The sequence below is a fragment of the Mustelus asterias genome, chromosome 18 (assembly GCF_964213995.1).
Source record: "Mustelus asterias chromosome 18, sMusAst1.hap1.1, whole genome shotgun sequence".
Taxonomy (NCBI): domain Eukaryota; kingdom Metazoa; phylum Chordata; class Chondrichthyes; order Carcharhiniformes; family Triakidae; genus Mustelus; species Mustelus asterias.
In genome coordinates, this window is record NC_135818.1 from 55,323,101 (window position 1) to 55,345,909 (window position 22,809).

Genomic DNA, 22,809 nt, shown 5'->3' on the forward strand with positions numbered 1-22,809 from the left:
CGTGCCCCCTCAAGCCCCCCGTGCCCCCTCACGCCCCCGTGCCCCCTCACGCCCCCGTGCCCCCTCACGGCCCCCGTGCCCCCTCACGCCCCCCGTGCCCCCTCACGCCCCCGTGCCCCCTCAAGCCCCCTGTGCCCCCTCACGCCCCCGTGCCCCCTCACGCCACCCGTGCCCCCTCACGCCCCCGTAGCCCCTCACGCCCCCCGTGCCCCCTCACGCCCCCCGTGCCCCCTCACGCCCCCCGTGCCCCCTCACGCCCCCCGTGCCCCCTCACGCCCCCGTGCCCCCTCACGCCCCCGTGCCCCCTCACGCCCCCGTGCCCCCTCACGCCCGCCGTGCCCCCTCACGCCCCCTGCCCCCTCAAGCCCCCCGTGCCCCCTCACGCCCCCGTACCCCCTCACGCCCCCTGTGCCCCCTCACGCCCCCGTGCCCCCTCACGCCCCCGTGCCCCCTCACGCCCCCGTGCCCCCTCAAGCCCCCTGTGCCCCCTCACGCCCCCGTGCCCCCTCACGCCACCCGTGCCCCCTCACGCCCCCGTAGCCCCTCACGCCCCCCGTGCCCCCTCACGCCCCCCGTGCCCCCTCACGCCCCCCGTGCCCCCTCACGCCCCCGTGCCCCCTCACGCCCCCGTGCCCCCTCACGCCCCCGTGCCCCCTCAGGCCCGCCGTGCCCCCTCATGCCCCCTGCCCCCTCAAGCCCCCCGTGCCCCCTCACGCCCCCGTGCCCCCTCACGCCACCCGTGCCCCCTCACGCCCCCGTACCCCCTCACGCCCCCGTGCCCCCTCACGCCCCCCGTGCCCCCTCACGCCGCCGTGCCCCCTCACGCCCCCGTGCCCCCTCACGCCCCCGTGCCCCCTCACGCCCCCGTGTCCACTCACGCCCCCGTGCCCCCTCACGCCCTCCGTGCCCCCTCACGCCCGCCGTGCCCCCTCACGCCCGCCGTGCCCCCTCACGCCCGCCATGCCCCCACACGCCCGCCCCGTGCCCCTCATGCCCCCCGTGCCCCTCACGCCCCCACGTGCCCCCTCACGCCCCTCCGTGCCCCCTCACGCCCCCCCCGTGCCCCCTCATGACCCCCCCGTGCCCCCCTCACGACCCCCTCCGTGCCCCCTCACGCCCGCCGTGCCCCCTCACGCCCGCCGTGCCTCCTCACGCCCGCCGTGCCCCCTCACGCCCGCCGTGCCCCCTCACGCCCGCCGTGCCTCCTCACGCCCGCCGTGCCCCCTCACGCCCGCCATGCCCCCTCACGCCCCCGGTGCCCCCTCACGCCCCCGGTGCCCCCTCAGGCCCCCGGTGCCCCCTCAGGCCCCCGGTGCCCCCTCACGCCCCCGGTGCCCCCTCACGCCCCCGGTGCCCCCTCACGCCCGCCGTGCCCCCTCACGCCCACGGTGCCCCCTCACGCCCCCGGTGCCCCCTCACGCCCACGGTGCCCCCTCAAGCCCCCGGTGCCCCCACACGCCCCCGGTGCCCCCACACGCCCCCGGTGCCCCCTTTCGCCCCCGGTGCCCTCTCACGCCCGCCGTGCCCCCTCACGCCCCCGGTGCCCCCTCACGCCCCCAGTGCCCCCTCATGCCCCCGGTGCCCCCTCACGCCCTCGGTGCCCCCTCACGCCCCCAGTGCCCCCTCACGCCCCCGGTGCCCCCTCACGCCCCCGGTGCCTCCTCACGCCCCCCCTGGCCCCTCACGCCCCCCCGTGCCCCCTCACGCCCCCCGTGCCCCCTCACGCCCTCTGTGCCCCCTCACGCCCCCGTGCCCCCTCACGCCCCCGTACTCCCTCACGCCCCCCGTGCCCCCTCACGCCCCCCCGTGCCCCCTCACGCCCCCCGTGCCCCCTCACGCCCCCCGTGCCCCCTCACGCCCCCGTGCCCCCTCACGCCCCCGTGCCCCCTCACGCCCCCGTGCCCCCTCACGCCCCCGTGCCCCCTCCCACCCCCCGTGCCCCCTCATGCCCCCCGTGCCCCCTCACGCCCCCTGTGCCCCCTCACGCCCGCCGTGCCCCCTCACGCCCGCCATGCCCCCACACGCCCGCCCCGTGCCCCTCATGCCCCCCGTGCCCCTCACGCCCCCACGTGCCCCCTCACGCCCCTCCGTGCCCCCTCACGCCCCCCCCGTGCCCCCTCATGACCCCCCCGTGCCCCCCTCACGACCCCCTCCGTGCCCCCTCACGCCCGCCGTGCCCCCTCACGCCCGCCGTGCCTCCTCACGCCCGCCGTGCCCCCTCACGCCCGCCGTGCCCCCTCACGCCCGCCGTGCCTCCTCACGCCCGCCGTGCCCCCTCACGCCCGCCATGCCCCCTCACGCCCCCGGTGCCCCCTCACGCCCCCGGTGCCCCCTCAGGCCCCCGGTGCCCCCTCACGCCCCCGGTGCCCCCTCACGCCCCCGGTGCCCCCTCACGCCCCCGGTGCCCCCTCACGCCCGCCGTGCCCCCTCACGCCCACGGTGCCCCCTCACGCCCCCGGTGCCCCCTCACGCCCACGGTGCCCCCTCAAGCCCCCGGTGCCCCCACACGCCCCCGGTGCCCCCACACGCCCCCGGTGCCCCCTTTCGCCCCGGTGCCCTCTCACGCCCGCCGTGCCCCCTCACGCCCGCCGTGCCCCCTCACGCCCCCAGTGCCCCCTCATGCCCCCGGTGCCCCCTCACGCCCCCGGTGCCCCCTCACGCCCCCAGTGCCCCCTCACGCCCCCGGTGCCCCCTCACGCCCCCGGTGCCTCCTCACGCCCCCCCTGGCCCCTCACGCCCCCCCGTGCCCCCTCACGCCCCCCGTGCCCCCTCACGCCCTCTGTGCCCCCTCACGCCCCCGTGCCCCCTCACGCCCCCGTACTCCCTCACGCCCCCCGTGCCCCCTCACGCCCCCCCGTGCCCCCTCACGCCCCCCGTGCCCCCTCACGCCCCCCGTGCCCCCTCACGCCCCCGTGCCCCCTCACGCCCCCGTGCCCCCTCACGCCCCCGTGCCCCCTCACGCCCCCGTGCCCCCTCACACCCCCCGTGCCCCCTCATGCCCCCCGTGCCCCCTCACGCCCCCTGTGCCCCCTCACGCCCGCCGTGCCCCCTCACGCCCGCCGTGCCCCCTCACGCCCCCGTGCCCCCTCAAGCCCCCCGTGCCCCCTCACGCCCCCGTGCCCCCTCACGCCACCCGTGCCCCCTCACACCCCCGTACCCCCTCATGCCTCCCGTGCCCCCTCATGCCCCCGTGCCCCCTCACGCCCCCGTGCCCCCTCACGCCCCCCGTGCCCCCTCACGCCCCCGTGCCCCCTCACGCCCCCGTGCCCCCTCAAGCCCCCTGTGCCCCCTCAAGCCCCCTGTGCCCCCTCATGCCCCGTGCCCCCTCACGCCCCCGGTGCCCCCTCACACCCCCGGTGCCCCCTCACGCCCCCGGTGCCCCCTCACGCCCCCGGTGCCCCCTCACGCCCACGGTGCCCCCTCACGCCCCCGGTGCCCCCTCAGGTACCCGGTGCCCCCTCTCGTCCCCTGTGCCCCCTCACGTCCCCCGTGCCCCCTCACGTCCCCCGTGCCCCCTCACGTCCCCCGTGCCCCCTCACGTCCCCCGTGCCCCCTCTCGTCCCCCGTGCCCCTGCCCGTCCCCCGTGCCCCCGCCCGTCCCCCGTGCCCCCGCCCGTCCCCCGTGCCCCCGCCCGTCCCCCGTGCCCCCGCCCGCCCCCCAGAGAGAACATGCTACTGGAGCAGTGTGAACTGGTAGACATAAAAATAATTGCTGATGAGGCATAATAGGCCCGAAAACACACCAGGACCATAGGCGGGATGCACTGTGTTTTTCGCAGCAGAACCCACACTCTGCCATTCTTTGGTAAGATTTTGCCTATAGAAAGGCTTGACCATGGAATCTGGTCATGTGTCTTGCTCGTGTTGTTGGCCTTCCCACCATCGGCAAGATGTACTTCAAAATATAATCAGTCCCCACAGGTGGTATAAACAATAGCACGGCCTGGTCCTTCAATAGTTAATAGCCCTGATTTATTCCTCTGTGTTGGTTGTCCATCAGGTTAGTGGCCTTAGCTGTCTAGAGCCAAGACGTTGTTGTCCTGTGCCACAAAGCAAGTGAATTATCCGCTATTGACTCCATTATTTATGTCTAACTGTATTGATTGTCAACTGCAAGGATTTTTCATGTTCATAATTTATTCCATATCCAGGTTAAATTAGAATCTTGTCAGTCAATGCTGGGGTATTATTGAAAAGCAATATATTTTCTCAGGATCAGTGAATAAGGCAGTCACAGGGCCTTTTTTACAGCTCTGAAGCACAGTCTGTTGCTCTTTCTAATTCTATCAGACAGTTCAAATTCGACAAAATAATGTATAGAACACAGAATCCCTACAGTGCAGAAGGAGGCCATTTGGTCCATCGAGTCTGCACCAACAACAATCCCACCCCAGGCCCTATCCCCACAACCCCAAACATTTACCCCGGCTAATCCCTCTAACCGACACATCCTGGGACACTAAAGGGCAATTTAGCATGGCCAATCAACCTAACCCGCACATATTTGGACATTGGGAGGAAACCGGAGCACCTGGAGGAAACCCACGCAGACACGGGGAGAATGTGCACACAGGCAGTGACCCAAGCCGGGAATCGAACCCAGGTCCCTGGAGCTGTGCGGCAGAAGTACTAACCACTGTGCCACCCTGCCGTATGTGGAAAAAAATATTAACCAGAAATTCACCTGTTGAACAGTTGTGGAAATAGTGACATAAACCTTTTCTGAGCAAAGTGAGACGAATGTTCCCTATTTCCACCTTGACATTGACCATTGCAATGTGGCTCTCACCATGTCTGTATTTTCATCTTGCCTTTACCATTTTTCATCTTGTCTTTCAGTATTTTGTGCCCACAATTCTTGGTGTGTCTGTTGGATGTCGCTCAATCTGGCGAGTTACCTTGATAATAGCTCGATAAAGAAATAAATAACAGTTTAGTATTCATAACAGGTGGTTACAGACCAATTCATGATGAAGCATTCGGAGATTAACCTGGTGGATTTGGCTGGCAGTGAAAGGCAACACAGTGCGGGAGTTGCTTCTGACAGATTCAATGAAGCACGCGCAATCAATCTCAGTCTAACAACTCTTGGAAATGTTATTAGGTGAGCTTAACCCAATCTGACCTTTCTTCAAAAAAAAAATAAATGAAACCGATATTGCATCTGGAGTCCAGCCAGCAGTTTTAATATTTATGCTGGTTCCTGCACTGGCAATTCTTCATACGAAACCAAATCACTGAGACCAAGCTTTGATGTCTTTATGTACCTGTTGTTAAAGTGAGAAAGTGCTGACTGTTCATTATATATTGTGCAGCTCCCTATCGGACAAGGCTGTGGGCAGGAGGGTTCAGTACGTTCCATACCGTAACTCAGTCCTTACTAGATTGCTTAGCACTGCGCTAGGAGGGAACAGCAAGACCATTATGGTGAGTTTTGGTGACTTGATTGATGTTGTCCAGTAACTTTTCTCAACTCTGGAAGGTCAAAAAAAATCTTTAACTCTTTCAACTTTTCAAAGTCTAACTGCACTTGGGTGAAATTATGGCAAAGGCCGGTTAGTATATAAATATTTCCAACTCCAGTGCAAGCTCAGTGACTAATGCATTTTGTAACACCTGACGCCTGCTGTCTAGTTATTATCCAGGGCTAGAAAAGTGTAGCTACGAGGATAGGTTGGGGCTATTTTCCTTGGAACAAAGAAGGCTGAGGGGTGACTTGACAGAGGTGTATAAAATTATGAGACGAAGGGATAGAGTGAACAGGATAAAATTGTTTCCCTTGGTGGAGAACCTGGGGACACAGGTTCTAAATAAGTAGCAGAAGGTATAGAAGGAACGTGAGGAAGAACTAATTCATGCAAAGAGTGGTGAGTGTCTGGAATTCGCTGCCTGAGTTGGTGGGTGGAGGCAGAGACCCTAAACTCTTTTTAAAAGTTCCTGGATCCGCACAGTAAGTGCTGTAAGCTACAGGGCTGTAGACTGGAAGCAGGAAGATGGGATTAGAAAGGACACCTGGGTGTCCTCAGGCTGGCATGGACAAGATGGACCAAATGGCCTCCTTTTGTGTTGTAACTATGGTTCTATGGTTCTAAAACGAATTCTATTGAATTATTATGTAATAAATCCATTTATCAGTGCATCACGCTCACAGGCTACTTGGTGCTTCTGCCCATATCTGTTGCATATTCAGAATGTGAGGAGTAATAAGTTAACCAGTTTATTCAACTTGTGAAGAAGATTTCAATTGCAAACGCTTAGAGTTAAGACCCGTTGGTGACCATTATCATGACTGCAATGTTAGTGGGTTCCACGAGGTACCAAATCTGTAAACCATGCAGCATAGTTCATCTAACCATCTGAGGAAGAAAATTGCTGATAAGATTTTGAGAGCTCCCCAGGCACTGAGTGTGACACTTGAGCTGTACCGACTAGCAATGTGGCCACTCTGTCCTTCATTGGCTGTTCTATGTTGCAGCAGTGGTTATGAGCTGTAACTAGCCATAAAAATTGGAAAATTAATTCTTGACTGCTATCTAGTGCTGGCTGACAAACAGCTACCTTGTGTGGACATCAAATAATAGCTGAAGCAGGCTTGATTGTTGTACTCAAGCAGTTTACAGGACTGCCACTCCCACGGGGGTTTTCATAGCCTCAATTTGTGATGGTAATAACGTTTTAAAGTTTATTTATTAGTGTCACAAGTAGGCTCAGATGAACAATGCAATGAAGTTACTGTGAAAATCCCCTAGTTGCCACACTCTGGCGCCTGTTTGGGTACACTGAGGGAGAATTTAGCATGGTCAATGAGCCTCACCAGCAAATCTTTCAGACTACGAGGAAACCGGAGCACCCGGAGGAAACCCATGCAGACACTGGGAGAATGTGCACACTCCGCACAGACAGTCACCCAAGCCGGGAATCGAACCCGGGTCCCTGGCGCTATGAGGCAGCAGTGCTAACCACTGTGCCACTGTTCTGCCATAATAGGAAGTCAGCAGATCCTCTGGTGAAATGGCGTAAATGGAAATTTTCGTTGGTTTGGGCTATTTTTCTTCAGGGGTTCTGCCAGTTTTTCGCCCACTAAACTCACCACAAGAAACCAGGAGAGCTCGAGTGGGATTACTGCATCTCACCGTTTCGGTTTGCACATTGAGAAAATGAAAAAAAAAACACCAGATAGTTGTTGCATGTTCTATGAAAGAGGGACACAAGAACAAAACACAGAACGTAAATGCTATGCTTCCAGTATGTTCCAGTAAATATTGAAGTGAGTAAAAATGTTTAGCAATCCATTAGACAGTGAAAAGTGAGCAGCTAACCTCCAAATAAATGACAACGGGTTGAAATTGCTATTTCAAAAAATTATGGCCATAAAATTATGATGCGGATTGGGAGGTATGAACATTTAATGCATTCATTTCAAATTCCTTTTATGGCTATTTTAGCATTAGCATTAACCTTTCAAGATAAATGGATTAATGCATCCCTACAATAGCAGGAAAGAGGAATTTCAAATGCATAAAGCTTTTATACCTATTACCATACTTTATAATTTCAAGGGCTATGATTTTAAATAGGATCTGATCTCACGTAGCTGATCTTATAGGTTTTGCAGTCATGAAATTGGTTTATGCTTTAGTAAATATTGAAAGGATAGCATCCTCGTGAGAAGTGGCTGACAACATTCCCCATTTGGTTCAAAACACATGTAGAGATGTAGCTCACACTGAAATGGATCATTGTGGCACTTGTGTCTGACATGATGGCAAACGTGAGCGTGATTCTTCTCCCTTCCGAAACAATAAAGCGTCTGCTATCGCTTCATGCCCCTCCACAGAGACTTAATGATTTTGATCTTGGACGAGTTCAATCCCATCCACTAAAGGTGAAGGATTTTCTACTCCATGTTCGCCAGCCTGGGACTTCCTTGAAAATTAAAATCAGGGGCAAAAATCCCTTGCCCTATGCGTTGCCTTGCTGGACAGAAACTGAACTGCACAGCGCAGAGTTCTCTATCGATGGACAATTTCCCCAAACTGCAGAACACCTCTCTGAAATGCTGGAGTACAAATACTCCAACCCATTTCACTGAAACATCAGGATTCTGGACAGGAAAGAATTGAAACAATCAGTCTTCAACGTTAGTGCAGCTATCTTATTGTTGTGCCTTGCATTGCCTTTGCTGTGGGGTTTTATTGTTATATAATGATTTTGGGGAGACTGCCTTGGTGAGAAAATGATGTGGAGATGCCGGGTGGGGGGGTGGGGGGTGGGTACAGTAAGAAGTCTCACAACACCAGGTTAAAGTCTAACAGGTTTATTTTGAATCACAAGCTTTCGGAGCGCTGCTCCTTCATCAGGTAAGTGGACCACTCATCTGATGAAGGAACAGCACTCAGAAAGCTCGTGATCCCAAATAAACCCCTTGGACTTTAACCCGGTGTTGTGAGACTTCTTTACTTGGGGAAGAAAGATGGAGGTGCGATGTTATGTCACTAGACTAGCAATCCAGACGCCCAGGGTTGAATTTTCCCAGAAATCAGCAAAGGCCAATGGCGGGTGGGAGAGGCAGCTTTGGCGGTGGCTTTCTCTGCCTTATAGTGCAGGATTTACAGTAACAATTTTCAAGTGGTGAGTTCCATGATGTAACGCTGGCGGGGCAGCCTCTGACTCACTCACCCCCACCTTGTTGACAAACATCCTGCTTCATCGGCTGAGGTAGACATCATAAAGATACCTACATTTTGTACAACTCTGCTTTATTCAGAAGAGCTAGCACGATTGCGATTTCATAGAAACCCTACAGTGCAGAAGGAGGCCATTCGGCCCAGCGAGTCTGCACCAACTCTCCAACAGAGCATCCTATCCAGGCCCTATTCCCTGTAAACCCATGTATTTACCCTGCTAATAATCTCCCTAATCCACACATCCTGAGACATGAAGTGGCAATTTAGATGGCCAATCCACCTACCCTACACATCTTTGGAGTGTGGGAGGAAATCGGAGCACCCGGAGGAAACCCACACAGACACGGCGAGAATGTGCAAACTCCACACAGACAGTGACTCGAAGTCGGGAATCGAACTCGGGTCCCTGGTGCTGTGAGGCAGCAGTGCTAACCTCTGTGCCATGATGCCACCTTTAGATTTCTGAGACTATAGTACAGAGATGACTCAGACTCACTACTAAGATCTCGGTATTCCCGAGGGAGCTGGTCAGGCTTCAATCACTTGATCTGGATATATCTTCTCTGAGCTCCGAGCTCGGGGCCCTCCTTCTGTAACAGTCGTTTCCCGGGTTGGAGGTTCTTTTTGCATGCTCCGAGAGTCCTTTCCGAGGTTAAGTTAGGTTACGTTAGGTTGATTGGCCATGCTAAATTGATCCTAGTGTCAGGAGATCAGCAGAGTAAATATGTGGGGTTACGGGAATAGGACCTGGGTGGGATTGTGGTCGGTGCAGACTTGATGGGCTGAATGGCCTCCTTCCGCACTGTAGGGATTCTATGATTCTCTTATACAGAGTCAATAAAGTGGTCAACCACCACGTGCCCTGATGTGCCTCTGCTCCAGGATCCACAAGATGTCCTTGGATGCGATCCTAACCTCCAGTCTCTTGCCCAATTCCACCAACTGGCAAAATTTAAATTCAAAAGGAAATCAGAAATTGAAACCTGGTCTCAGTAATGCTAACGATAAAACTATTGTCAATTGTCATTTAAAAAGAACCCTACCTGGTTCACTGACGTGCTTTGGGGAAGGAAGTCTCGTGTCCTTGCCTGGTCTGGCCTACATGTGACTCCAGGCCCACAGCAATTTCTTAACTGTCCTATATGGCCTAACAAGCCATTCAGTTCATGGGCAATAGGGGATGAACAACAAATGCTGGCCTTGCCTGTGATGCCCACATCACCTGAAAGAAATTAAATCCCTGAGCTACCCTCTGAATGAATGGAATAATGAATGCCTTGTTTTCTTCTTTTCTTTAACAATGTGCATATTTAGGATTGTGCTAAGAATTAAATTAATTTTCACATCAGACCCTTGTAGTATTTTAATGTAAGAGACTGTTTTTAACTCATGGGAAAAGCGGGGTAGCTGAATGAATTTTTATGGGTATTTCTTGTTCAAATTTTGAAATGAATAAAGCTATGTTTAATTAATAATCATTCGCGATGGCATTCTGATCATTTACTAAATAACTATTCCCAGGTTACAACGATCAGCCCAGCAGACATCTATTATGATGGGACCATGTCAACATTACGATTTGCGGAAAGGTAAAGGGGGTTGTTTATTCCTAATCCTTCCCTCCAGCTCAACAACAAAGCTAAATATTGAGAGGAATGTGTAGCATTTTCACCCTCCCTATCTGTCCTTCGCTGCAAAGAGAAGGTGTGAGGGGCCCACTTATTGGCGAAGTTCACACACATTGCCCTTTTCTATCTTTATGAATGTTCTGGATGAAGAAATTGGGGGAAATTTACGTTGGTCTGCGAATGAGGTGCAGAAATTTATGGGTATGACCAGGAAATGATAGGCCTATGGCACAGTGGTTAGTACTGCGGCCTCACAGCTCCAGGAACCTGGGTTTGATTCCCAGCTTGGATGTGTGGAGTTTGCACATTCTCCGCGTGTCTGCGTGGGGTTTCCTCTGGGTACTCCGGTTTCCTCCCACAGTCCAAAGATGTGCAGGTTGGATGCATTGGCCATGTTCAATTGCCCCTTAGTGTCCCGGGATGTGTAGGTTAGAGGGATTAGCAGGCTAAATATGTGGGACTACGGGGATAGGGATTGTTGTCAATGCAGACTCGATGGGCTGAATGGCCTCATTCTGCACTGTAGGGTTTCTATGATTCTATTGCATCTCCTACAACCTATGCCTGATAAATATACATGAACATTCACATGCAGCACGATGCACTTGGGTAGGAAAGCTCCAAACATGTAAACACCATGCAGGATAAGGGCCCAGGAGTTCCAGCACATAATCAGTTGAAGATCCGTTAACAGTTGGGAGATGGTGGTGAGGGCATTAAGATGCATTGCCAGGACAATAAAATATGAAACTAAAAGTGCAGTCCATTGTTTGTCGAAAGCTTTTGTCAAATCTCATTTGGAATAATGCTCTTTCACATAATGGGGGATATAACAGACCCAGAAATGGTCTGGACGACAGCCTCTTCATTGGTACGGCCAAGCTTAACAGCCATCAAGATAAGCTTGGTGCGCAGAGACTTTTTAATGTTCGATGAGCATAAATTTCAGGGAGATATGGGTGAGGTTTTTGAAATAATGGAAACGTTGGTCTGTCCATGTAGCTGATCTACTTGAACTGGATAGTTTAGGGAGGAAAACAGGACTTGTTACAAAACATAGAAATGGTTTAGGTATCAGGAAATTCTTCTTTTTACAGACAGTCATCAATATCTGCTATCACGTACAGTGAGTATGGTTTAGCTGCAAGCATTCCGATTAGGGAGTTCCTGCAAGTAGCAAATCTTTACATATAAAAAGTAAGTGCTTCAGTGGTTAGTATGGGCGGCACGGTGGCACAGTGGTTAGCACTGCTGCCTCGCAGCTCCAAGGGCCTGGGTTCGATTCCCAGCTTGGGTCACTGTCTGTGTAGAGCTTGCACGTTCTCCCCTTGTCTGCGTAGGTTTCCTCCCACAGTCTGGAACACGTGCTGGTTAGATGCATTGGCCATGCTAAATTCTCCCTCAGTGTACCTGAACAGGCGCCAGAGTGTGGCGACTAGGGGGATTTTCACAGTAACTTCATTGTAGTGTTAATCTAAGTGAGTAATAAATAAACTTTAACTTTAATATGCCACATTGTCATATTGATCAGATGTTTGTTTGATCAGCTCCGGGCATCTGAGGTAAATACCCCATATTTCTTTCCTTCAGAGGCCTAAGGGTTTTCTCTGTGGTTTTGCCTTTCCCATGAGAGTGTGTAGGGTGGAAAGGAATGATGCTGGTGCTACATCTAGGTTGCACCAGGCCAGGCCAATCTTCCCTCCTATGCTGGTATCTTAATGTATACAACTCTATTCATAAAAATCTGGTGCAAACAGATTGCTATCCACACCATATGCATTATCATATTATTTTGACCACAAAGGTTATAATTTGTAAAGTTTTGCATTTGCTCCATTATTTGATCAAACATGATCTGTTGCTTTCATTGAATCCCTGCAGTGCAGAAAGAGGCCATTCAGCCTATAGAGTCTGCACCAACCGCAATCCCACCCCAAGCCCTATTCCTGCAATCCCTCATATTTACCCCGTTAATCCCTTAACACTAAGGGGCAATTTAGCATGGCCAATCAACCTAACCCGCACATCTTTGGACTGTGGGAGGAAACCGGAGCACCAGGAGGAAGCCCACGCAGACACAGGGAGAATGTGCAAACTCCACACAGACAGTGACCCCAGCTGGGAATCGGACCCAGGTACTTGGAGCTGTGAGGCAGCAGTGCTAACCACTGTGCCACTGTGCAGACCCAAATATGAATGAATATACCTGAGTCATGATTCTTACTGAGTTTCCCCTTTGTTTCATCTTTCATTCTGTCTTGTAGAACAGTCTGCTTATCCTCAAGTTCCCAGGTCTAATTTAGGGTCTATATTGAAAACTTGAAGTGATCTGTTCTCTTTACCGATGGTATTGGACACAAAGTATATATTCAATATTCTTTTGTTTTCATATTAGTTTCTAACATTGGGAAAATTTATTTAAATCTTATTTTACTGTGAACATTGATTGCAGTATTGGCATTGTAATTGTATGGTTGAATTCTCCAGTACGTGAGCTGACAACCACTCTAACCTGCTAACCAGGGGTGAAATAATGTTCAGCAGTGCAATGACGAGACTCATCCCTCAAGATGCTGCAAACCAATGTTCATATTTCCCATGTGGAAAGTAACTCTCACTAACACACACATTAAGCATTAACCATAACAAGATCGAGATTTCAAGGCAAATATCTAGGCTGCAGTCTGTATCCTCCCCAGTTTGCCTAACTGGGAGACTAGGGGGGTGGGTGGGGGTTGGGAGTCAAGAAATTATTTATGGTGGTGCCAAAGCCTATGTCAAGAAGTACTAAAATATATTAAACTCATCATTTATTAACTGGCATAACTTATTAAAAGCACAAAGAGCCTCAGCTTTCCATCTTCACCTGCTTGGGTTCCAAATCAGAATGGTCCAAGTCACACTGCAAAATCCTCCTCTGACGCCCACATTACGTGCAACAATATCACCTGCTGAATAAAGACACTTTGGAGATTTTAAAATAACCTGTGGTCGCGTAGTGTAATACAGTTATGCACTATAATGACACATGGGCACGCCTAATGACACACACATCATGTGCATTATTTTGCATCCTTATAGAGCTAAGAATATCCAGAACAGAGCAGTGATTAATGAAAGCCTAACCGAACAACTTCTCATAGATCTGAAAGCGGATAATACTAGGCTGCAGGCAAGAATTGCTGAGCTGGAGAAAGCAGGCGATATCTGCACTGATGAGCAAGGTTGGTTTATTACCTTGCTGCATGTTGGTTGAACACCTACCGTGGAGATATTTGAAAGTTTATTAAAAATACAGTATTATGGCGTCCGATATTCCAGTGAAATGGTAAGTAATGGTAAGTCAGTAATGTCTTTATACCTGCTGGGCTGACTCAAAGGATTACAGGTATTTTACATAGTGAAATGATTCAATACTCACTACTGCCCTTGTTTTGCTATTACCGTCATTAATTTTGTCAGTTCAGAATGATTCTCAGCTTTTGTCAACAATTCAAGTAGAAAACATGCCCAGCATTCAGAACATAGTTTAGGATTAATTATTGCCTGGACAGACTTATTACTGCTGAATGAGGCTTGCGTATTGTATTTGCTTAACTTTGGTGCACCTGATATGAAATACCATTCGTTATCTATTTCATGAAAAATGTATGTGTTTTGCTTCATTCTTCCTTTCTGCTGAAGGTGCATAAGGCACTATAAATCAAAGATGTTGCATTTAAATAGCACCTGTCACAACCTTGCGATGCCCAAAGTGATTCACAGCCAATTTAAGTACTTTCGAACTGTGATCTCTGTTTCAATATTGGGAAATTGGGTAGCTAATTTGTGCACACTGTGACCCCCCCCAAATAATGAAATAATCTGTTTTATTGATGCTGGTTGCGATATGTAATGTCAATCACGCCAATTCCACTCTCTCTCCCTCTTTAGGTACCGTACCCTAAGATTAGTGACCATGGACTTCCATGTATTGATCCATGGTATGTTTGGCAAGATACTGCTGTTGCTTTCTTCAGGTTCTGGCTAACCTGGAAACTCTTCCACTCCTACTACCTGCCATAGGCAGTATTGGAAAGATTTCCAAGTTGAGACTCGACCTGGCTGTGTTATGAATGCAGCCTTTTTGGTTGCCAATTCCCAGAGTGGGATTTGAACTCACGGCTTCTGGCCTAGAGGCAGAAATACTACTCACTGCGCCACAAGACCCCAATTCCACTAAACCCCCTTAAATAATAACTTGGGATCTTTTACGTTCATTGGAAAGGAGCCTCAGTTTAACGTCCCACTTACAACTTGGCAATGTGGCATTCTCTCAAACTCTCGAATGTCACCAAGATTGTGTGTGCAAGCCTCTGGTGAGGGGCTTAGATTCACAACCTTCTGATGATGAAAGCGTGTACCACTGATCCAAAACTGACACCTTGCACAACGCCAGGACAAACATAAATCCTTGGTGGATTTCAATCCAATTTAATTAATCAACCTTTATGCATCAATACTGTGGCAGGTTCAATATTGAGCAAGATTAGATGGTATTACATTAAGAACTGCTGTTCTTGCAACCCCATTTTGCAGGTAACGTACTAAATTCTATTGGTTTTTTTGCATGTGAGCACATGCATTAGACTACACACATGTATATGTTAATGTATTTGACTCCATATTTTTAATATGTTATTGCGTCAATGCATTTGTAGATTCCTTAATTGAATGCAAGACAGATGGAGTGGAAACAAGACTAAATTCTTAATGACACATGCAAGGTGCTACAATAAAAGAGTGGGGAAATAGCCACCAAGCCTTCGATATGGAACTCCGAGCCAAATGGCAAATAAAGGCCACAGCAAAGCAGATGGACAGAGTTCGTAAAGTGCTGCTCATCCGCTTTACATGCAAAAACTTAACCCCATGAGAATGGGGTATGCAAGGTGTTAACACATAGACAGCTTGGCAGGCTACACTTGAACCCTGTGCTAATCTAACAAGCGTGATTTGAACAGCTTGTGAGATTTAAAAGTCAAGGTCTGATGATGTGACTCAGACCCCAGTGACATTTTACCCCACAGCATTGTGATTGACATTGGGTTACCCGCAGACTCTGAAGAGTGCTGAAGAATTTAATATTCAGAAGGTCTAATCTGCACCATTTCACTTCAGTGATGTGTGCCAGTGACGAAACACCTGCTTTGGGTGTTTTCTTTGTTGCAATTCACTGAATTGTGACTAGTTTACTTTGAATGTTGGAGGATTTGGGTCCAGAAACCCTCAATACTGCCACCCGATCACTTTGAACCCTATATTCCACCAGGACCGTACTCCTGTTTGGGGCTCCTATAAATGGATCCCAGCCAAGATTCTGGCTATTTTGACAGACTCTCCGAAAGTGTGAGTGGGGGAACACCAGAATGGATGCAGTTGTTTCAGGTCACTTACTCCACCGTTCAAAAGATAATCACTCCAGCTAGTGCCGCCACTTAACCTTGCACTGAATGTGAGTTTAGCAGTAGGATCTCCACCTGTGCTATTTAAAGGGCTTATCAATTGTTTTCACGTTTTGCTGATTAATTTCTACTCGTTGTGACTGAGTTAATTGTGTTAATGATTCGTGGTTTGTACTGGTAGTTGAAGTTGCTAAGGTCTACAGGAGGTGGCGTGATGTGTGGTTCTGACTTCATACCACCTGCTCCCAAAGGTATCCCTATTTCCCCTTGGCCTGCTCCCTGACATAGAGCATCAGCACAGGTTACGGATAGGACGATAGAGAGCATTGGCACAGGCGACACAGAGGAGGGCAGGGAATATCAGCATAGGCAACGCAGAGGAAGATAAGGAGCTTTGGCACAGGCAATACGGAGGAGGACAAGCTGCTTGACGAGGGAGGAGATGAACGACAGGGAGAAGGGCTCCCAGGAAGAATCCAAATCCACTCCGGGTTTTCATGGAACAATTTACTTATTTCAGTGAGAGGCAGAGTGTGTGATGTATCCACTGCATTAAGGAGGTCACCACCGAAACTTGCCATTTGATGGAGGCTGATCTGTAGCTTCAGAGAAGGGTGGGGACGGCATTGCGAGTGGCTGTGTAGGTGACTGTGGCCACGAATCTTTTTGGCATCTGGCTCCTTCAAGGCTGGAGCTCATAACATTTCCAGTTCACTGTCCTCTGTTGTATAAGGGAGGTCACTGAGGTTCTGTATGAAAAGGAGAGCAGAATACATTTAATTTGCTTTTATTGGTAGATCGCACCTCTCCTCTTCACCGCCTCTTGCACCAAGGCCTGAAAAATGTTGGAGTCAGCTTTTTGGGAAGTTGTTTCATTCATGTGTCTTTCTCATGTCAGAGTCATGTCTAGAATGACTTCTAGCACGTGCTCCAGTCATAATGCATGCCAACTTTACAGCTTGAGTGAGCCTCTCATGATTTTGTACTCCCTGCTCAGGCATGTACCACTCAGCACCGTGCTTAGTTTAGACTGCATGAACCACTTATTTAAATGAGGTCTGCATGCTACCTGTATCCGAAGGCACGGATCTGGGTTTCAGCATCCATTCTGATCCCTGCGCCTATTTTCAGAGTCTATGACATCTTTGCCCCTATTCATTGTGTACAGATTTGAGGTTAATTGCTGTTGGATGAGGGATGTTTTCAATTGCATTATAGTTGAGGAAAAATACTATATACTACATGAGTGTTTTTTCCCCCACTTCATAAGCCAGCTGAGAATTCATTACAATTCCTCTGTATTTCTGGGATTGACACATTTCAGATTTTGACTTTCTTAAATTCACTAAACCTTCAATTCTGGAAATCAAATTGCTTTCTTTAATTTCTGAAGTAACTTAAATTCTTTGCAGGTGTGATGCCACATGTATGAAAAACTATGGGGTTGATCTTATCAAAATAATTCTAAGTGCTGAATGAGTGTGAAAACGGGAAAGTTTCAGACCCGTTTTTTCGGCGAGAGGCAAAGTGTGATTCACGCCAGTAGGGGGAGTCTATTCTTGCCAGGAAACCAGCTGCTGACTGTTAGATGGAACCATTACGCATGATATCCCAGTGCACTGTGTAAAGTGTACACAGTACACTGGGAATATGAGGTTTCCCCCACCCCCCAGCCCCCCAGATGATCGCTGCTCTGGTTCACCGCCCTCCCATTCCCCTCGGCTGATCGCTGCTCCTGTTCACCCCCAAGGGACACTGTTTACCCCTGCCCCCCACCACGCAGGGGGCCTGGACGATTGTGTCCCAGACTCACGAATAACATTAAAATTAGCACATGAATATTATAATCGGCCTCGCGCCTGAGCTGATTACTCCGGCAATTCAGCGCTGGTAAGATCGAGAGAAGCGAGAAACCCGGTGTGAACATGACTTTTTGCCTCTCTCGCAATCTTACCAGCTCACCACGCCGATCGACCAGCGTGACAAGCCGGTAAGATTGCCCGCTATGAAAGTGGAGCCCTAGTTATAACTTGTGATCTTAATCTGAAACTCATGATTGGAAAACTAACATGTGTCATTCAATACAGAGATGCTTAAAGGACTAATTGTGGATAATGAACAGCAGTTGAAAGAGATGCAGAAATCATGGCAGCAGAAACTAGAAGAAGCAAAGAGAGAATGGGAGCAGCGATACAGCAGTATTACAAAGGTAATCATTCATGTATGTATCTTACTAGCTATTATAAAGGTAAAGTACTGGGCCATAGTCTTTGCCATAGTCCTAAATGGCCATGGACTAACTCGTGGTGATTTTAACCTAAGGATCACCACACCTCAGATGAGGGGCAAGGTTGTGAAGGTAGAGGCTTGTTCATGAATAACCTCAGCCAGTATGGGAATTGAACCCACGCATCGCTCTGCATCACAAACCAGGCGTCCAGCCAACTGAGCTAACCAACCCCCTCCATCTATTGTACAGATATGTTCTAGTGGTAAATCACTACAGCAGTTATTAGATGTAGGGTTCCAAAATCAGGAGTGCACTATCCTGTTTACATGCATTAAGAGCTACAACTCTTTTTTTCTTCCTTGGGAGTTTACAGCTCATTTCATATGGCGCTTCCCGTCTTTTATCGGCATGTGATTTTCAAAAGAGCGCAGGCATAAGAATTTACAGCTCTTGAAGTGAGGCAGAATTGATCCGTTTAAAAAATTCTTTCAGGCCAATGTAGCACGAAAACGAAATAAATATCAAATCTGTTTTCACCGGAGCTGACGCCCACGTGAGCACGTTATTCTGGTGGAAAACAAGCACGAGCAATGTAATTAAAAAACGTTAAGTACAAGCAATTAAGATTGCTTTACATCTGCGAATATTGATTTTGAATGAATCTCCTATTTAAACAGCAATGAGATTTTGCCCTTTAATCCATAAAGAAATGAGAGAATGGAACCGTAACCAATCATTTTTATTTTTTTTAGGAAGAGAAAATGGTGACAGAGTTTCCCTATTTCCTGAATGTTAATGAAGATCCCCAACTGTCTGGGGTGGTTCGATACTTTATTCATCAGGGTAGGGGGAAAGCTTTGAGAACATCTCCGTTATGCATGACTAATGGTGCGAGGGTAACACTGATCGAGACTTTTAATCATCTTATGCATTTATAGTGTATTGCTGCTGTGACAGAGAGACAAGCTTGTTAAAGTGTGAAAAGACCCAATCTGTTCGATCTGACTGTTGAAGTATTTACTGCTGTTCTGAAGCACTCGCCACTGATTCATGCATGGAAGAGTTAAAACAAAAGGGGACAGAATTGCATTTACTTTAACCTTATGAAGTACTCGGCATTCAGGGAGATGTCTGCATGCATTCCCTGTGGCTGATAGCATTTACTGAGGTCCTGACTCTCATCTGCAATAGAATCAGCTGACTTCTTGCTGTGTGCCAAGCAGGTAGCGAGGATGAGTTTGTGTTCTTTAATTACGACGACTGGTTGGTGAAGCCAAAAACTTATTTAAATATTTCAGGAACCTCTGCAATTGGACGAACCGTTGTTTCAGAGCAGGACATTGTTTTGAAAGGACTGGGGTAAGTGAAACCTTGGAATGAATTCATTCCCAGTGTTGACATGTGTAACGAGGAAAACTTTGGTGCAGGTAAGCAGTCTGTTACTTGAGCTTAAATTTAAGCTTGTGGGGTGCAATTCCCAGAAGGAAAAAAAACAGGGAAGAACGAATAGTGGTCTGTAATGGTCTTGTATTAATGTCAATTGGGTTCATAAGGCAACTAACTATCTCTTAACCAAATGGCCAGATTCTGAATCCAATAGCAAATACAGCTTGGACCAGTATTCTTATTTCCCCATTTTACTGATGTTCCATTTTAAGGTATATATTTTGATTTGATTTATTATTGTCACGTGTATTAGTATACAGTGAAAAGTATTGTTCCTTGCACATTATACAGACAAGGCATGCTGTTCATAGAGAAGGAAAGGAAAGAGTGCAGAATGTAGTGTAACAGTCATAGCTGAGATGTAGAGAAAGATCAACCTCACACTAAGTTGATCTAAGTCGCACTAAGGGCAGAAGGTTTTTTCTTTAGTTTGGCACAGGCTTGGAGGGCTGAAGGGCCTGTCCCTGTGCTGTACTTTTCTTTGTCCTTTACAGCTGGTAGGTCCTGAGAAGTGGAAAGGTGAGCCCAAGGCCTTTTTCTGAGTGACCAGCAGCAGTCAGTGTGCTCAGTCCCAGTACACATGGGCAGAGTCTGCGCCATGTTGCTGATATAGCCATTGGGATTACAATCAGGTATGGTGGCACAGTGGTTAGCAATGCTGCCTCACAGCGTCAGGGACACAGGTTCAATTCCAGCTTCGGGTCACTGTCTGTGTGGAGTTTGCATGTTCTCCCTGTGTCCGCATGGGTTTCCTCCGGGTGCTCCGGTTTCCCCCCACTGTCCAAAGATGTGCGGGTTAGGTTGATTGGCCATGCTAAATTAACCCTAGTGTCAGGGGATTAGCAGGGTAAATATATGGGGTTACGGGAATAGGGCCTGGTGGAATTGTGGTAGGTGCAGACTCGATGGGCTGAATGGTCTCCTTCAGCGCTGTAGGGGTTCTCTGATTCCATGATTCTACATTATGAGGGCACTGCTTTGCTTGGGCAGCAGACCTTCTGCCTGATTCGGGCAGACTTTGCTGTTGTCCAATGGTAAGCCCCCTCCAAAGCTGCTTCAGCATCAAAGCAATTGATTAAGTAACTGGAATATTTGATTTGCGATGGATCCTTTTTGTCATTTATTTATTGATCCTTTCACTTTCCAACTGTGCCTCCTTTCCCACCATACACACAATATCATGTCCAGGGTTCACAGACATCCAACCCTCTTTTTGAGCTCGGCTGATATCAATCTGCTACAAGGTGCCCGGAGATTGGCAAGTGCAGCCAAGGGTGAAATAATCTTCTGGTATTCCGCTCTTTGTCCATGTTGCCAGGGCTGTGATGCCAACTTTGAAAGATAAAGTGCAGACATCCATAAGGAAAATTTGAAGATGATGTATTAATGAGGTAAACAGCAATAAAATGGAAGATTAGTAAATACTGAGCGCTGACTGGGTTTGCCTTGCATTTTTAGGATTCTGGACAAGCACGCCATGATTACTGTTTGTGGTGACAAAGTATTACTCGAGCCCGTAAACAAGGCCAAGATTACAGTCAATGGAATAGCTCTTCTAACAAAATATCAGCTCTACCATCTTGTAAGCATAACTTCATTTGTGTGAATTTCTACCTGTGATAACTATTTGTAAAACTTTAAAGATGTAACTTGACTATATAATCATCATCATGTGTGTGCCATTTGAAGGCAGGTTCTTGGTTCATACTCATCTTTCCATTGTCTCCCCATTTCATGCCAGTTTTTAAAAATTTGCCAATAACTTCCTTCAATTTTCAAGCCATCCAGTTATTGATATCTTTTTTTCTTCCTCAACCTCTTCTTTTCATGGATGCTTCCCTCCGTAACATTTCTTACAAGTCAATTTCCTCTTAAGGAGGAACAGGGTGGCACGGTGGCACAGTGGGTAAGCACTGCTGCCTCACAGGGCCGGGGACCCGGGTTCAATTCCCGGCTCGGGTCACTGTCCGTGTGGAGTCTGCACATTCTCCCTGTGTCTGTGTGGGTTTCCTCCGGGTGCTCCGGTTTCCTCCCGCAATCCAAAGATGTGCGGGTTAGGTGGATAGTCCAGGCTAAATTGCCTCTCAGTGCCAGTGGGACTAGCTAGGATAAATGCATGGGGTTAAGAGGATAGGGCCTGGGTGGGATTGTGGTCGGTGCAGACCCGATGGGCCAAATGGCCTCCTTCTGCACTGTGGGATTCTATGATTCTACGATGGGAGAAAACAGACTTTCTTTCTGTTTTTAATTATGTTCAGCAAATTCCTTTTGTTTACTCACTGTTCTCAGCTCTTTATCATTTTTCCTGTCCAACTGATCCTTTCTGTTCTCAAACTCACATTTTGAACCTATTTACCAAGTTTTAGTAATGGCAAACCCAGCTCTGTCCACCCTGCAAAGTCCTCCTTACTAATAACTGAGGACTTCTGCCAAAATTGGGAGAGCTGTCTCACAGACTAGTCAGACAATAGCCTGACATAGAATTACACCGTCACCATCACCATCCTTGGGTGTGTTCTGTCTCACCACCAGGACACACCCAGCAGAGGCGATGGCACAGTGGTATGCAGTCAGGAGGGAATTGCTCTGAGAGTCCTGAACATCAACTCTGGGCATGAAGCCTCATGCAATCAGGTAAAGCGTGGGCAAGAAAACCTCCTGCTGATTGCCACCTACCATCCCCCCTCAGCTGAAGAATGAGTACTCCTCCATGTTGAACACCACCATTTGGAGGAAGCACTGAGGGTAGCAAGAGTGCTGAATATACTCTGGGTGGGGGATTTCAATGACCATCCCCTAGAGTGGCTCGGTAGCACCACAACTGACCGAGCTGGCTTAGCCCTAAAGGACATAATTGCTGGACTGGGATTTGGCAAGTGGTGGGGAAACCAACAAGAGGAAAAAGCTTGCTTGACCTCTTCCTTACCAATGTACCTGTGGCAGATGCATCTGTCCAAGATAGTATTGGTGACTGCCACACATTCTTTGTAGAGACAAAGTCCTGCCTTCACATTGAGGGTATCATTCATCGTGTTGTGTGGCACTACCACCATGCTAAGTGGGAAAGACTTCAATAGATCTAGCAACTCAAAACCACATCCGTGAGGTGCTGTGGACCATCAACAGCAACAGAATTGCATTCAACCACAATCTGTAACCTCATGGCCTGGCATGTCCCCCACTCTACCATTACCACCAAGCCAGGGATTCAAGAATGCAGGAGAGCACGCTAGGAGTAACACCTACAACACAGGACTACTTGCATGCCAAACAGCATAAGCAACGTGTGGTAGACAGAGCTGAGTGATCCCACAACCAATGGATCAGTTGTGAATGATGGTGGACAATTAAACAACTAATAAGAGGCTTGACAA

The 22,809-nt window shown here is 49.8% G+C and overlaps 1 protein-coding gene across 1 annotated transcript in view; it reads left to right on the top strand.

The window, feature by feature from the left end:
• LOC144506761 (kinesin-like protein KIF28) overlaps positions 1 to 22,809 on the top strand; it is an 80,161-nt gene that overhangs the window by 10,239 nt on the left and 47,113 nt on the right. Inside the window, exons 6-13 of the mRNA XM_078233118.1 lie at positions 4,950 to 5,104; positions 5,316 to 5,427; positions 10,209 to 10,276; positions 13,397 to 13,539; positions 17,847 to 17,968; positions 18,742 to 18,832; positions 19,213 to 19,348; positions 20,894 to 21,017. Coding sequence (XP_078089244.1) covers positions 4,950 to 5,104; positions 5,316 to 5,427; positions 10,209 to 10,276; positions 13,397 to 13,539; positions 17,847 to 17,968; positions 18,742 to 18,832; positions 19,213 to 19,348; positions 20,894 to 21,017 — 951 coding nt within the window. The remainder of the gene's footprint in view (positions 1 to 4,949; positions 5,105 to 5,315; positions 5,428 to 10,208; positions 10,277 to 13,396; positions 13,540 to 17,846; positions 17,969 to 18,741; positions 18,833 to 19,212; positions 19,349 to 20,893; positions 21,018 to 22,809) is intronic.